The following is a 15,000-nucleotide window of genomic DNA, read 5'->3' as shown; positions in this document are numbered from 1 at the left end:
TCATAAAGGCCTTAGAGACTATTAAGGAAGCCACAGAGTTTCTTGAAACTTGTGATAGCAGCTAATTACACTTTGACAATTGAATAACTACAGCCACTGTGTAAAAGTCCAGACAAAAATTCTAATCTGGAAAGAATAGGAACAAAAAAGGGATCTACACCTTTTGACAGAGCCCAAATGGAAAATCTTTTCTAGTTATGGTAGATCTTCTTAGTGGATTGTTTTTGAGAACCTGATATGACCTGAACAACCAAAGTTAGAAGCCCTGCATCTCTGGCTAAGGTTATAACTGGAAGAACCAAGCTGTTAATTTTGATTCTGGACAATGCAGTCCAGATGCATGTGTTAATAGGTTTGGATAATGATCCAACATACATGGTGGATGTACTAGTAAAGGCCGCAGGAAAGGGAACCACATTTGTCTGGGCCAGAAGGGAGCAATGAGGATCACTCTAGCCTTGCATATTCTTGCTTTCTTTATGAATCTGTTCATTAATGGCAATGGGGAAAAGGCACAGAGGAGACCTGGGGGTCAATTTTGGAGTAGAACATCCCTTGGTGACTGTCCGTGCAGATGGATCAGGGCAAAGTAACTGATGTATTTGTTGTTCAAGTAGATTGCAAAGAGATCACAGCAAGGTTAGACTCACTGATGAAAAATGATGGTTGCCACTGTTGGATTGAGGGACCACCTGTGTGGCATTAAGATAGTTCTGCTCAGTTTGTCCACTAGTACACTGGATATCTCCAGTATATGCATTGCTATCAGAAAGCAATGAGGCGACATCGCCCATTGCCAAACTCTCACGGCCTCTCAACATAGAGGACAGGAGCTTGTTACTTACTTTTTGTTGATGCACCAGACTACCAACTGTTTAGCACCCAAGAATCCATTATGTTTTGACAGGCCTGTGGGTGCAGAGACAAGACCCCCCCACCACAACTGCCTCTAGATTGCAGCATTCGGACAACCTTTCAGAGTCTCTGGAAAGGCTTTTCAGTAAAAGGACCACAATAGTCGTGGTTATGTGGAGTCCCTCTGCCTCTAGAGCAACTCCCACTGTAGTTGCCCTCTCCTCTGCCATGACAAGGTCTGTCACTAGGACTACCCTGATAAGAGCTCTCTGATTTAAAGAATCACATTTTCTTCACAACCCTCTGATTTCTAGAATAAGTTCTCTAAGGTATGAAAAAACAAATTCCCACAGCAGAGAGAGAGTCTTAATAACTTGCTGACTCCTGGTTATAGTGTCCTTTACTTTTCACCCAAATAAAGTGGCACCATCAAAGGTGGCATTGACAAAGGAAGCCTTAAAACATTCAAAGACACATCCAGGCATGCCAATGCATGCTGATGCCGGTGCCTGCTACTCTATCTGTGCCATCAGCTGCATTAGAAAACAGTCACATGGCTATGTTGGAAATAGACTAAGGGGTAGAAAGTTGGGAGTCCACAGTCTCCTGAACACCCACAGGCAGGTTACCTGAGAGTGACTTGGAAAGCCCCTTTGTCAAGTTTCTCTGAAATCTGGTGATGTGGGATAGGTAATTCAGCACTCTAAGTGAAAAAGTCGCTAAAGCATATGTCTGTTTCCCAAAACAGTCCACTGCCCTACACTTCCTGTTATGGGGATGGACTGAGGAACTTTCTCACAATAGTTCCTTTTTAGTGGCTGTTGCTACCACTGTTGCATCCACCAATGGACTTTTGCTCTAATGCTTTCCTTCTAATTACACTGCCAAAATCTTATGTTTTTTTTGTGGGGAAGGGTTCCACCACGTCAGGGTCCTTCCATGCCCATTGAGTCATGAGATTATTTTATTTATTTATTTATTTTTTATTTTACATTTGTTTACCGGGAAAGTCCAACTGGAACAAGGTCCATTTACAGCGGAGGCCCGGGGAGAAAAGCTGCATAACATAACAGTACAAATACAACAAAAGACATAAAATATTTCTGTACAGAGGCATATATACAATCAGAGCTGCATGTCTTTATATGACACCACATAATCCACGAATGACAGAAAATTTCTATACAGTGGCATATATACAATCAAGGAGATTTTTTGTACATTAGTTTGATTTGAGCAAGCTTGGTATATAGATAGCAAAACTTTGAATTCCCTATTGGTAGTACAAAGCATAAAAATGAAGGAATGGAGTCTGGAAAATAATGCTATTCGGGAGATATGTCATAGCGTGAGAAATAGTTTGTAGGATAGTAAGAATTAATGAGCAGGTCAATGGGTGTTACCACCCAGGAAGATGCTGAGTTAGAACCAAAGGCTTTCAGGAACACAGACTTATCTGGTGAAGGGCTACATGTGGACCGCACCCCTCTCTGCTTCATCAATTCAGGGATCTCACCAAAGGTGGCATCCTCTGAGGTGGAGATGCAAAAACCAAACGGCTGCAGGTACACTGAGGTGCCCAAAACACACAACAACAGCAAAAGTAAATTAAGGCACCAAAGTTACACACTGGAAATCAGTCACTGTACTTTATTGCAGAAGACAAACGGTAAGCGCTTTCACAACTTAATGTTGCTTCATCAGACATCTATGCTATCCTCTGAGGTGGGCCTAGGGGAGCCTTCACCTTCATATAAGTCTATGCCTTCACTGAAAGGCTCTGGAGAAGAGCCTGTGTGCTTTAGCTTACATGTCTGTTTCTTATGAACTGACTCCATTGGGAGATTCAAAAGCTCTGAATCAGGCTGACAGCTAATGTAACATGTAGCCTGAAAAGCTTGTGGCACCAAAGGTAGACTAGAAATAGAAGATGATTCCGCTAGGGTTCCAATGGAACTGTGCTGAATGGAGATGCCTTCTTCCTTGACACTGACAGGACCCTCTCAAAAGCCTCGAAGGCCGAAGATGCCATTGGCTGTGTAAGCCTCTTCCTATCCTCAGACAGAAAAGAAGCCTCAGAACCCATGGGCCTTGACCCCAAAGTTGATCTTGATTTTGAGCTATCAAGTGCAATGGTGCTGAGGGGAAGGGATGGCTCAGACAACTTCGGTCAACCCAACCCCCCCAAGGCCCAGCCCTGAAGCTTCAGCTGTGAGTCTCTTTCCGATTTGAGTATATCTGAGTTGAAAGAGGAATGAAAACCATTGGAGTCAAAGTAATTTGGACTGTTGGTTCTGGAAAAGGCACTCTGGGACAGATCAGATCCAAATTAGTCAGGTCCAAAGGGCAGACAGGGACCGGAGAAGAAACAGTTGGAGTAGTTGGCTCAAGACTTCATACGTTCCCAGAAGATGGTACCAAGTGAACCCCAAGCTGGATCTGCATTCTTAGAAACTTCCTCATCATCCAGTCGACATCTTGCTTGGTAAGGCTTCTAGATGATCAAGCAGAAGAAGCCACAGAAGGTAGTCTCGAATACCTCTGCACCTGGAGGATGGGTGAGTGCAGTCTCAGACTCAGCAAGTCTGGAGAGAAATGCGACCAAAAAGGTGACGGCCAGATCAGAGAGACTTTTGGTTCTGACCATAGAGGAACTTTAAGATCAGAGTCAGACTACAATGTCAAATTTAGGGAGCCCTTTCTCGTTTTTTCTGACTCCAATTTTTCCTTCTCTTTGAACTTCTCCTTCTCGTTCTCTTTTTTCCTTCTCTCTTCCTTTTTATCTTTCTCCTTGCCTTCCTTCTCTCTTCCTTTTTATCTTTCTCCTTGCCTTCCTTCTCTCTTCCTTTTTATCTTTCTCCTTGCCTTTCTGTTTGTCTTTTGGCCTCTTGTCCTTGTTCACTGGGGAGGAGGCTGAGGAAGAATTAGAAGGTATTGCAGATCCTGTCTAAGGAGGGAGAAGACCCTTGGCAACAAGTTTCTTCCTCCTGGCCTGGACAGCCGTAGCAATGAAAGAAGCACATGACTGACATAGAGTGTCAACACTGGCAGTCCATGGACAATAAACACAAAGCAAATGTGGCTCCTGGGGGGAGTCTGTGTCCATATCTGGTGTACGTTATAAAACCTTGACCATCTGTCATATTGTTTACCATCACTAAAAAACTATGCACAAACTAACACATATTCTAAAAGAATACCATAATAACACAGTATCCTACATCCAAAGAACTAGAAAAAACATGTGGAAATACTTTAAATATACTACAAAGTACTATAAAAGTGAAAAAAAATACAATACACATTATCTGTGCTACCATAATATCTAATAGACTAAGTATTTACCTAACCTTAAATTTTTAATGCTAACTATACACCAAAAAAATTGGAGAGAAAAAAAAATCTCTTGTTAGAATGAGGAGTGAACTATTATACATGGAAAAGGATACAATAAGTGTGAGACCTCATAATCACAACCAAATTGGAAGGAAATATGGGTAAGGGAGAAATCAGAGCCCTGCAACCGAGAAGCTTCAGAGCCGGTGCTGAGGTCAGATCCAGTTGGATCTGACAATCCATAGCTGAACTGCATGAACATAGACAACATTGGATCTAATTTTTTACTTTTACTTTTGCATGTGCCGAGGCTGTTGCTCATCACTTGTGTAGGAGCATGTTGACATTTTCTGTACAACATTGTGAACTTTAACATTTGGATGTTTTGACCAAAGCCAGTATACACACGTATCATTCTATCTATCTATACACATACATACACACACACACACACACACACACACACACACACACACACACACACACACACACACTCACACACACACACATATATATATATATATATATATATATATGTGTGTCTGTCTGTGTGTGTGTGTAGCTATATAACAGTCAACCCACAGCACTGCATAATTGAACCCTACCCTATGGGAAATCAACCATCCCGTGTAATTACCATGTTGATATTACACCCCTAAGACATGACCCAGTGATCAAAGAATGCATGTAGACAATAGCCTTCATTTCGACCACCACATGGCCACAGTGGTGAGGAAGCCCTTTTATGTTGTGCAACTTATAAGTAAGGGCAAGACATCTAGTTCCAAAGAGGTCATTATCCCACTATACTCTGCCCTTATCAGACCAATCATAGAGTACAATGCTCCCTTTGGTATGTACCTGACCAGGCATATGCAGCAACTAGAACGACCTCAAAGGATCCTTAAAGAATACATGGTGTAACAAAGCTGCCTTATGAAGAACACCTTAAAGCCCATTCCCTCTACTCAGTCCCCTATAGATTGTTGAGGGGTGATCTATGCCTGGTTTACAAGGCATCCGCAAACCCCACACTTATGAATCTCCTACATATTTGTTAAGTCAAACAGTACCAGAAATACAATATCTAGGGACCTGAATTTTGTCTGTGACTTAAACAGAACATGCTGGAGAGACAGTTATGTGTTCCAGATACTGTTCCTCCTATGGAACGGGTTTCCCGTCCAAGTGAAGCTGAGTTTGTCTATTACCCAGTTTAAGCACAAACTAGACAAGTGGATGTGGAAAAGGAAATTTACGCCGGGCCTGGCACCCATGTCTCTTATGGGCAGAGGTAGCTTATAAATGCCCCACCCTCAATGTCCAATTTGGATGCAGAACATCATTATTCTTTTGGGAAAACTTGGCTAGTATTAAAAGGGCCCCCTGGGTCATTAGCCTAGTAACAGTCTATGAATCTATGAATATATAGCATGCACTGCCTATTGACACAAACTAGCACTACAATGGAAATGGTGCAACAATACAGGCAGTGAATATGGTAGAACACAGACCCTACATAATATAATACCCCGTACAGAGGGATCCCTCCTGCAAAAAGCAGAGGAACACAACACACACACACACACACACACACACACACACACACACACACACACACACACACTGTCTATAAAGTTCATAAACTACAGTCCCTGTAAAAAAAAAAAAAAAAAAAAAAAAAAAAACACCATGAGAAATGTAGTAGAAAGCTTGCGTATAAACACAGTGAGTCTCAGAGTATTGTTGTCCATGCCAAAATACCATACAGCAGGTCACTAGATTTAGACACTCACATTACCAGTTCACTCTGTACTCCTCAAGCAAGAAAATTACTCTCAGGTGAGAATTATGATGAGACTGGTATAGGAAAAGCTACATTCTGAGGTTCAGGCATCCACACAACCTTTTTTATTTTTTATTTTTTTTTTATGGAAAGCAAAAGTACCACAATTTTTGTCTTTTTCTAATACACATAATCTACGACATTGTTCTTCAACAAAAAATTTATGCAGAAATCACCATACTCTTCTAAAAATTAGTAACATGTTTCTCTGTATTGACTGTGTGAATAAGTTTGTGTGTGTGTGTGCGTATGTGCATGCGTGTGTGTGTGTGTGTGTGTGTGTGTGTGTGTGTGTGTGTGTGTGTGTGTATTTACATGATCACATGAGCATGCATATGTGAGTGGGGAGAGACAGAAAGCTAAAATATTAATCCGGTCATACACAGTTACCATCATGACTCTTTGGTAGGAAGAATTACCAGACAGTTTTGTGAATATATTTTTATTAATGTACCTGAGTGACAAGAGTTACGTGAAAGCTGCAGACCGATATTAAGAGATTATGCTTAAAACTAGCCAAGCAAAAGAGTTCAATGGAACAACAAACCATGCCAAATGTAGTCAAAACTTATAAGAAAATACTTATCTTTTTCTTTTGTTGATTGAAGTTGTCAATAATGACACCAATAAAAAGGTTGAGGGTGAAGAACGAACCAAAGATAATAAAGATGACAAAGTAAATGTACATGTAAAGATTCACTTCATAATCAGGCTGATCGTGAAGCTAAAATGTAAAAAAAATAATAATAATTACTACAGTATCACACGCTATGTGTAAAACATACTTTGCAGCAGCATCTCATAACTGACATAAATTACAAGAACAACATAAAACAAGTTTTTCTTTCCTTGTTTCACTATCTGTGAAAGATTCCCAGTGCAGTGTGGAAAGTACAGTTGTGTCATTACCCTTACCATAGGCAGAAAATGTTATAATGGATCACACTTGCAGCAGCCTAAGCTGTTTGGGTGTTCCTCCCTGCAGCATTCAGCTTTCCAGAGCTTTGGTCACCCTCCAGGCCCTCCAGTTGTCAGGAATGATAAAGGTTTTCCATGCTAAAAAGACAGTCGGAGTGTCAAAATGCTTCAGAGTATTTTTGCCTAGGAAGGAGGCAAGAATTCTGAATACTTACCACTAGGTAACAAAGTGAGCTATAACTATGCACAAAAGAGTGAAAATGACTGCACCCTAGCAATGGAAAGGAACAACAGCAGAAAAAAAGGAGGCCAGTTTGCAATCTACATGGTGACATAGGTATTAATTTCTAATTTAGCAAGCTTTTCAACAATGCCTGAACTGGGGCATTGTGTCAAAGGTTTTGGCCAGGCCAAGGTAGGAAGTGTGTATTGGCTTCCTTTCATCCCTTACTTTTGTGACTTTTTTGAAAAATTCCATTAAACTGAGTTGGCACAACCTGCCTTTGATGAAACCAAACTGGGACGGGTCCAGTGTTTGTACTTTTCCTGTGTCTTTAGTGATTAGTTCCTTGATAAGTTTTTTCCATGGCTGATGTAAAACAAGAGTCACGCTAAGGTTCAACAGTCATGGAGGTAATCTGACTTGTAAGCCTGTGTTAATTATGATACTGTAAGAGAATATAGCAAGTAGGATAATTTCTAATATGATGTGTCAATATTAAATGACAGAAATAAACTCTGAAGTGGAAGTCACACAGAACAGACATTAGACAATGAAACTATGTGCTCTGTATTACTTTAAGTAACCACAATTGTATCTGAGAACACTGAAAAAGAAGTTATGTACCTACCATAACGTTTCATGTTAGTTGTCTTCATCTCACCTTCCTTCTTGCTGTTTGGGTTCGGAGCCGATCCTCAGCTCCGACTCAGCCATCTTCTATAGCTCGAGAGCTGTTTACTGGCTCGAGGCTACCCCTTATCCCAGAATGACCAGCGTCAGCTACCCAGATCTAGTTTGTGATAGCGCACACTAGACATAAGTAGAGTAACCAGTTACCTAAAAACTGGTTGTCCAATACACCTAAACAAGGAAAGAGTCATAAATTACCTGGCATGTCAAGTAATAAAAGATACTCAGCCAGTGAAAACAAAAAGGAACTCCTCTCAAACCTCTAGGAAGGGGGAAGGAGGGAGGGACGCAAGAAGGAAGGTGAAATGAAGTCAACTAACATGGAACGTTATGGTAGGTACATAACTTTTTTATGTTAAGTTGTCCATCTCGCCTTCATTCTTGCTGTTTGGGACAGCGTCCCTAGCACCTAAAATCCCGGGTGGCTCATTGGAACAGACTCTTCAGAACAGTAGAACCAAAGGAAGCTCTGCTCCGGGAGACCATATCCACCTTGTAATGAGAGATAAAAGTGTGAGGATTTGCCCAAGTGGCAGCTGCACAGATTGAGTCTATGGGCAACCTAGACTGAAAGGCTACAGATATGGCTAATGCTCTAGTAGAATGACCTTTTTGTTTAGCTGGTAGCTCTTTATTTCGTAACTGATAAATAAAGGTAATAGTATCAGATAACCATCTGGATAAGGTCACCTTAGAAACTGGAAGGCCTTGTTTGTTGAAAGCATAAGAAAGAAATAACTGGTCTGACTTTCTTAGTTCCTTAGTTCTATGGAGGCAAAAATGCAATTGTTTGTGCACATCCAATTGGTGAAGCTTGTATTCTGCCTTGTTTCTGTGATTGGGAAAGAAAACTGGGAGATCTATGGATTGATTTAAATTGTTCTCTGAGCAGACTTTAGGAATAAAGGATGGACTGGTCCTCAGAGAAACTCTGTTCTTGTGAAACACCAGGTAAGGAGGACGAACGCATAGTGCTTGAAGTTCTGAGACATGTCTAGCTGAAGTGATAGCAACCAGAAATAGTGTCTTACAAGAAAGAAATTTTAAGGAACATGATGCTGCCAGTTCAAAGGGAGGCAAAATTAAGAAAGCTAAAACTAAATTGAGATCCCAAGGTGGAGGAGGATCTCTAACTGGGGGTTTAAGAAGAGATGTTCCTCTCATGAAGGCCTTGCAGAGCTTATGAGACATTATGCTAGAATTAAACATATCAATATGAAAATTATAAATGGCAGCTAGCTGTACTCTAATGGTAGCGGAAGCCGCACCAGACTGAAAGAGTTGTGCTAGAAATTCAAGAATTTCATGGACTGGGGCTGAGAAAGGATTCAAATTTCTAGATTCTGCCCAGTAAGAAAACCGTTTCCATTTACTAGCATACGTTTTCCTCGTAGTAGACTTATGTGAGGAAACAATAATATCACAGACTGCTGGGGAGATATTGGAAAGCCTGGCTAAGGTTGGAAGTGGAGTAACCAAGCTGTGAGCTGGAGAGTTTGAAGGGATGGGTGCAACCCACCTGATTGATGAATCAGAAGATCTGGAACCGGGTCCAGAATCCACAGTTGATCCAGTAGGTGGAGGTGCAGGAATGGGAACCATATCTGTCGAGGCCAATATGGGGCAATGAGGATCATTTTGCAACCCAACGATTTTGCTTTCTGTATGAGTCTTGGTATTAGGGGAAAAGGGGGAAAAGCGTAAAGGAGTCCCTGAGTTCAATCGTGGACTAGAGCATCTCTGGGTATATGACCTGGAACAGGAAGTAGGGAGAAGTAGCTGCTGCATTTGTTGTTGAGAGGAGTGGCAAATAGATCGCAGCAAGGCTGTCCCCATTTGAGAAAGATAAGATCCGCAACTTCCTGATTCAGAGACCACTCGTGAGGCATGAGGATAGCTCTGCTGAGCCTGTCCGCTATGATGTTGGATTTCCCAGGGATGTGCATTGCTAACAGAAAACGTTGGGAGGAAATCGCCCATTGCCACAGTCTGACTGCTTCTCGACACAAGGGGTAAGACGTGGTCCCACCCTGTTTGCTGATGTACCACACCACTGACATGTCTGTTTGGATTGCAATGGTCTCGAAAGGAAGAGAGTCTTGAAGGGCTTGCAATGCTAGGAGCACCACTCTTATTTCTAGGACATTGATATGCAGATGGTACCCGTGAGGTTGCCAAGTGCCTTGGACTGTCCTGCCTAGATAATGCCCCCCTCCATCCTATCAGGGAGGCGTCCGTGGTCACTGTGACTACTGAAGGGGGTTGCATGAAAGGTCTGCCCTGAATTACTAGTGGGGAGACCATCCACCAAGAATGGCGCCTTTTGCGTGTTTCTGTGATCAGGATCATGTGAGACATGGGTAGATCCTGGAAAGACCACTGCATGAAAAGAAGCCACTGAAGGATTCTCATGTGGAAAGCACTAATGGGACAAGAAGAATGGCAGCTGCCATGGAGCCTAGAACTTGGAGGACATATCTGACTTGAATCCTTTTGCTCTGCATTAGAATTAACACTTGTTGACGAATAGTGGAAACTCTTTCCTGTGGTAATCGTGCAAACATTTCTTTTGTGTTTAATTCTGCTTCTATATATGTGATAGACTGACAGGGCAACAAGGCAGATTTTTCGAAATTTACTTTAATGCCTAGTTAAGTGCATGAAGTAATTGTATAATCCGGTGCCTCTAAGAGTTGATGCCTGGTGGTAGCAGTCAGGAGCCAGTCATCAAGATAGGGAAACACCTGGAATCCATGACGCGTCAGGTGAGCCGTGACTACTGCCATACACTTGGTGAACACCCTGGGGGGCTGAGGTGAGACCAAAGGGCAGAGCTCTGAACTGGTAATGACTGGCCCCTACCCAGAAGTGAAGAAATCTCCTGGAGCATCTATCCATCTTGATATGGTAGTATGCGTCCTGAAGATCTATCGAGCACATCCAATGTCCTGACCAGAAAAGGGAAAATGGACTGCAGTGTCACCATCCGGAACTTCTCTTTTTGAACAGATTTGTTCAATCTGCTGAGATCCAGTATTGGTCTCCGGTCCCCTGTCTTTTTTGGTACTAAAAAGAATCTTGAGTAAGTTCCGGATCCTAACTGGTCTGTGAGGACTTCTTATAGGTTCATAGGTTCATACTAGGCTATTTGCCCAAGGGCATTTATAAGCCTAGCCCATAGTTATGTGGCTTTCGCCACCCCTTTAGTTTGAATAAAACTATGCCTATTATTTTGCTATGCCTCTGTCAAGCAGTGACACTGAAGTAATCCCTGGGGTATATCTGCGATCTCCCATCCATTGGTCAAGATTCCTCTTGAACAAGGCCAGCGAGGTGCTCTGCCTCACATGTACCGGTATTTTGTTCCACATCATAGGGAGTCTCTGGGTGATGAATCTGTCCCTCCAGCATGTTCTATTAATAACCGTGTCAAGGTTTAAGTCTCCCGCCCTTGTGGTTCTGAGGGATCTAGATTTTTTGAGGTGAAGCATATTCATCAAATCTGGGTTTGACATGGCCTTATATGTCAGGCACAGGTCACCTCTGAGCAAGCGGTATGAGACTGAGTAGAGCTGGAGTTTTTTTAGTCGGGCAGCATAAGACATATTTTTGAGACCCTTTATCCTTTTGGTGAGGAACTTTTGGGGCCTTTCAAGCTGCAGCAGGGGTCGGGTCAGATACATTCCGAACGGGGCATTGTACTCAATCATAGGTCTAACGAGTAATGAGCACAGGGGGACGATGACCTCCCTTGATCTAGATGTGAATCCCTTCATGATCAGGTGGGCAATATAGAAGGTTTTCCTAACTACTTTAGCAACATGAGTGTCAAATGAAAGGTTACTGTCAACCTGGGTCCCCAGATCCCTGATGTCTTCTTCTGTGCTCAGTGGATTGCCACCTATATGGTAGCTAGGGGTAACCTTGTTTTTCCCGAAGGGTAAGACTATGCATTTCTTGGTGTTTAACTTTAGGCCATGGCTCTGGCACCAGTTATCCATTTCTGTGAGGCCCTTCTGAAGGATATCTGTGTCAGATGTTTTTTCGACTATGGCACCCAGTTTGCAGTCATCTGCAAACTTTGTCAGCCATAACCCTCCTGTGTTTGCTTGTACTTCAGAAAAGTAGATGCCGAACAAGAGTGGACCCAGGACTGAGCCCTGTGGGACACCACTTGTGACAGGCTTTGAGTCTGACATGGCTCCAGCAACTCTGACCCTGTGGGTTCTGTCACTTAGCCAGTTTGCAACCCATCTTGTGATGTATGGGTTTACATTCAAGCTGATGAGTTTTTCGATGATACCTGAGTGGGGTATTGTGTCGAAGGCCTTTGCCAGGTCAAGGTAGGCTGTATGGACTGCCTTTCCGTCATCAATGGCCTTGGTGACTGTCTCGAAAAAGTCAACCAAGTTTAAGAGGCATGATCTGCCTTTGACAAAGCCAAACTGGGTTGGATCCAAAGTCTGCAAGTTCCCTATGTCTTTATTTATGAGTTCCATTATGATCCTCTCCATGGCTTTGCAGATAAGGCTTGTCAAGCTAATGGGGCGGTAATTTCCAGGGTCGGTGGAGGCACCGCCCTTGTGAAGTGGGACCACAGTCGCCGTGCGCCACTCCTTGGGTATGTATCCTGAGGTGAGGCTAAGATTAAACAGCTGTCCTAACTGTGGGTTTAATTCCTCGTTGAGTTCGTGGAGCACACAGCCGGGGACACCATCCAGTCCCATGGATGCTGTGTTTTTTGCCTTTGTGAGAGCAGTTCTCACCTGGGCGTTGGAGATGTTTGGGGCCTACAATCCTCTGGTATAGATATCTCTCCTTTTGGGGGGGAGAAGTTTGCACTGAACCTGTCAGCCAGTATGTTGGCAATGTGTGTAGGTTCAGTAATCTTCATGTCATTTTGAACTAATTCTGAGCATATCTGGGAGTTTCCTCCTAGGTTTCTAACATAGCTAAAGAAGGCCTTATGATTGTCTTTTGAGTCCTTGACGATTTTTCTCTCAAAATTAGCCTTGGATGATTTTATGAGAGCTCTTAGTTTTTTACTTATAATGATCAAAGGTGTCTTACCTTTCAAGGATTTTGCTCTATCTTGTAGTATCTTATCAAGTATCAAGTAATCTTGAATGGTTCTTTTTTCTAGCAGTCTTGAAACTTCTGTGACTGCTTGATCCCTTAGATTGGGTGGGACATCTGGGATGGGCTTTTTTGATTCTATGGTGCATTGATGAAAGGGAATTTTGTAACCTCCGGATATAATGGATAGTACCCATCTGTCTCTTGTTATACTTTGCCAGGCTTTTGGGTACAGCGAAAGTATTCCCCTGACTGCCTGCAGAGGTGAGCAGTCGGGCAACCCTTCAGGGATGCTGGAAGGGCTTGGCAGAGAAGGTTTCTCTGTCGCCATGGTTTTGCAGTCCCCCACTGCCACGAGGGCAGCGTCTGTTATTGTTGTTTCCCCCTCTGCCCCTGGGTGAAAAATCACCACATGTGTCAGGCAAGGGTCCCTGGGATTTTTGGAACCACATCTTTCCGCTCTTCTGACCCTTGGGATAAGTTCTGGAAGGGGTGGAAAAACAGACTCCCACGGCAGAGAGAGTCTTGCCTTCCTGCTCACACCTGGTCAACGTGCCTTTCAGCTGAGGCACAAAGAGAAAGGAGCCATCAAAGGGAGTATTGGTGAAGGATGCTCGAAAGGGTTCCGCAAACTGACACAGCCACATCCAAGCATGTCTCCTGAGAGCCACACCTGTACCTGCGGCTCTGCTCACTCCATTGGCTGCATAGGAAATCAGCCTCATGGAGGAGTTGACTATGGAATTAAAAGTCGCAAGGTGAGAAGCTAATATGGTTGGTACTCCCTCAGCTGTAGGATCTTGAAGGGTATTTTCAAGCTCTTTCAGGAGATCCCTTTGAAGACGTGTAAAATGGCATAGATAGTTCATGGACCTCATTGAAAAGGTCGCTGAAGCAAACATTCGCTTTCCATATCTGTCCATCATCCGAGATTGTTTGGAGGATTAACAGATGAAGAGGTTTCTGCTAACTCTTTCTTGGTGGCTGCTGCTACCACCATGGCATCAACGGGCACACCTTTGGAGAGGAATTGTTTGTCCTGGGCGGCTGTAATGAATTTGTTTGGTCTCCTCGGAGTAGGTTCCACAGAATCAGGAGCTGACCAAGCCTTTTGAGCCACTACAGACATGAGTGGATCGAAAGGAGGAGATACCCAGGAGGTGGAAGGTCAGGAACCGAATGCATCCAGGTATACAGACTCATCCTCGGTAGGGGCTAGGGAAGTCCAGTCTCTCCTCTGTTAAGCATTTCAAGGATGTCCGAAAAGGAAACATCTTCACAGGGGGACCTTGGGGACCCTTCCGATTCATCCATGTCTGTATCTGAGGTGGCAGACTCAGGGGAGTATATGTGCTTCCTCTTGCATGTCTTCTTCCAGGGAGGCTCTTCTGAGTGATCAGGGGAGGTTTTGGAAGAAGAGGGATCACCCAATGGGGTGTCCTGGGGCATAGGTTCCCTACGCTTGGGGTCTGGAGGAGGAGTAGAGGTTGGAACAGACACCACAGGGGGAGGAGCCGATGGAGCTGGCAGTAGAGCTGTTTTGGGGGACAGCACACTCTGCATGACCTCAAAGGCATCCCGACCTCTAGGCAGAGAAAGCTCCGGCTCTGAAGAAACAGAAGGCCTTCTCCACGTTGAGGGTGACGGGTCCAAGGCTGATGTTGGAGTCGAGCTCACCTGCGCCGAAGCTCTGAGGGGGAGAACGGGGTCGGACAAGGGTCCGATGCCACTCCTCCCCTCGGAGCCAACAAGAGAACCTTGGTTCCCAGATCCCTAGATAGAAGGTACAATCGAGGTAATCGGAGCCGACGTCGGAACCGAAGGAGAGATGATGATCGGCGCCAACGGGTCTACTACCTGCGGATCCATGGTCACCGGCTCCAAGCTAAATGTAGTTGGAGGAGGAATGGAAATAGAGGTGGTTGGAGCCGATACCTGTTAAGGTGGGCTGGACAGTAATTTTGCCAGTGCCTGTGACTTAAGCAACCTACTTACTACTCTCTCCACATCATGATCCGATAATCTAGAGGATCGAGAGGAATGGGAAGAATGATGG

At 43.7% G+C, this 15,000-nt stretch overlaps 1 protein-coding gene across 5 annotated transcripts in view; it reads right to left on the bottom strand.

Moving 5' to 3' along the window:
• LOC122804756 (sodium channel protein type 2 subunit alpha-like) overlaps window positions 1-15,000 on the bottom strand; it is a 2,239,151-nt gene that overhangs the window by 182,599 nt on the left and 2,041,552 nt on the right. For all 5 annotated transcript variants that reach the window (XM_044074821.1, XM_044074820.1, XM_044074819.1 and 2 more), the window contains one exon: window positions 6,624-6,761. In XM_044074821.1, the coding sequence (XP_043930756.1) occupies window positions 6,624-6,761 (138 nt within the window). The remainder of the gene's footprint in view (window positions 1-6,623; window positions 6,762-15,000) is intronic.

This window comes from Protopterus annectens, chromosome 6.part0 (genome assembly GCF_019279795.1).
Source record: "Protopterus annectens isolate FY-2018-M chromosome 6.part0, PAN1.0, whole genome shotgun sequence".
In the NCBI taxonomy this organism is placed as follows: domain Eukaryota; kingdom Metazoa; phylum Chordata; order Ceratodontiformes; family Protopteridae; genus Protopterus; species Protopterus annectens.
This window is presented reverse-complemented; position numbering and strand designations above follow the sequence as displayed.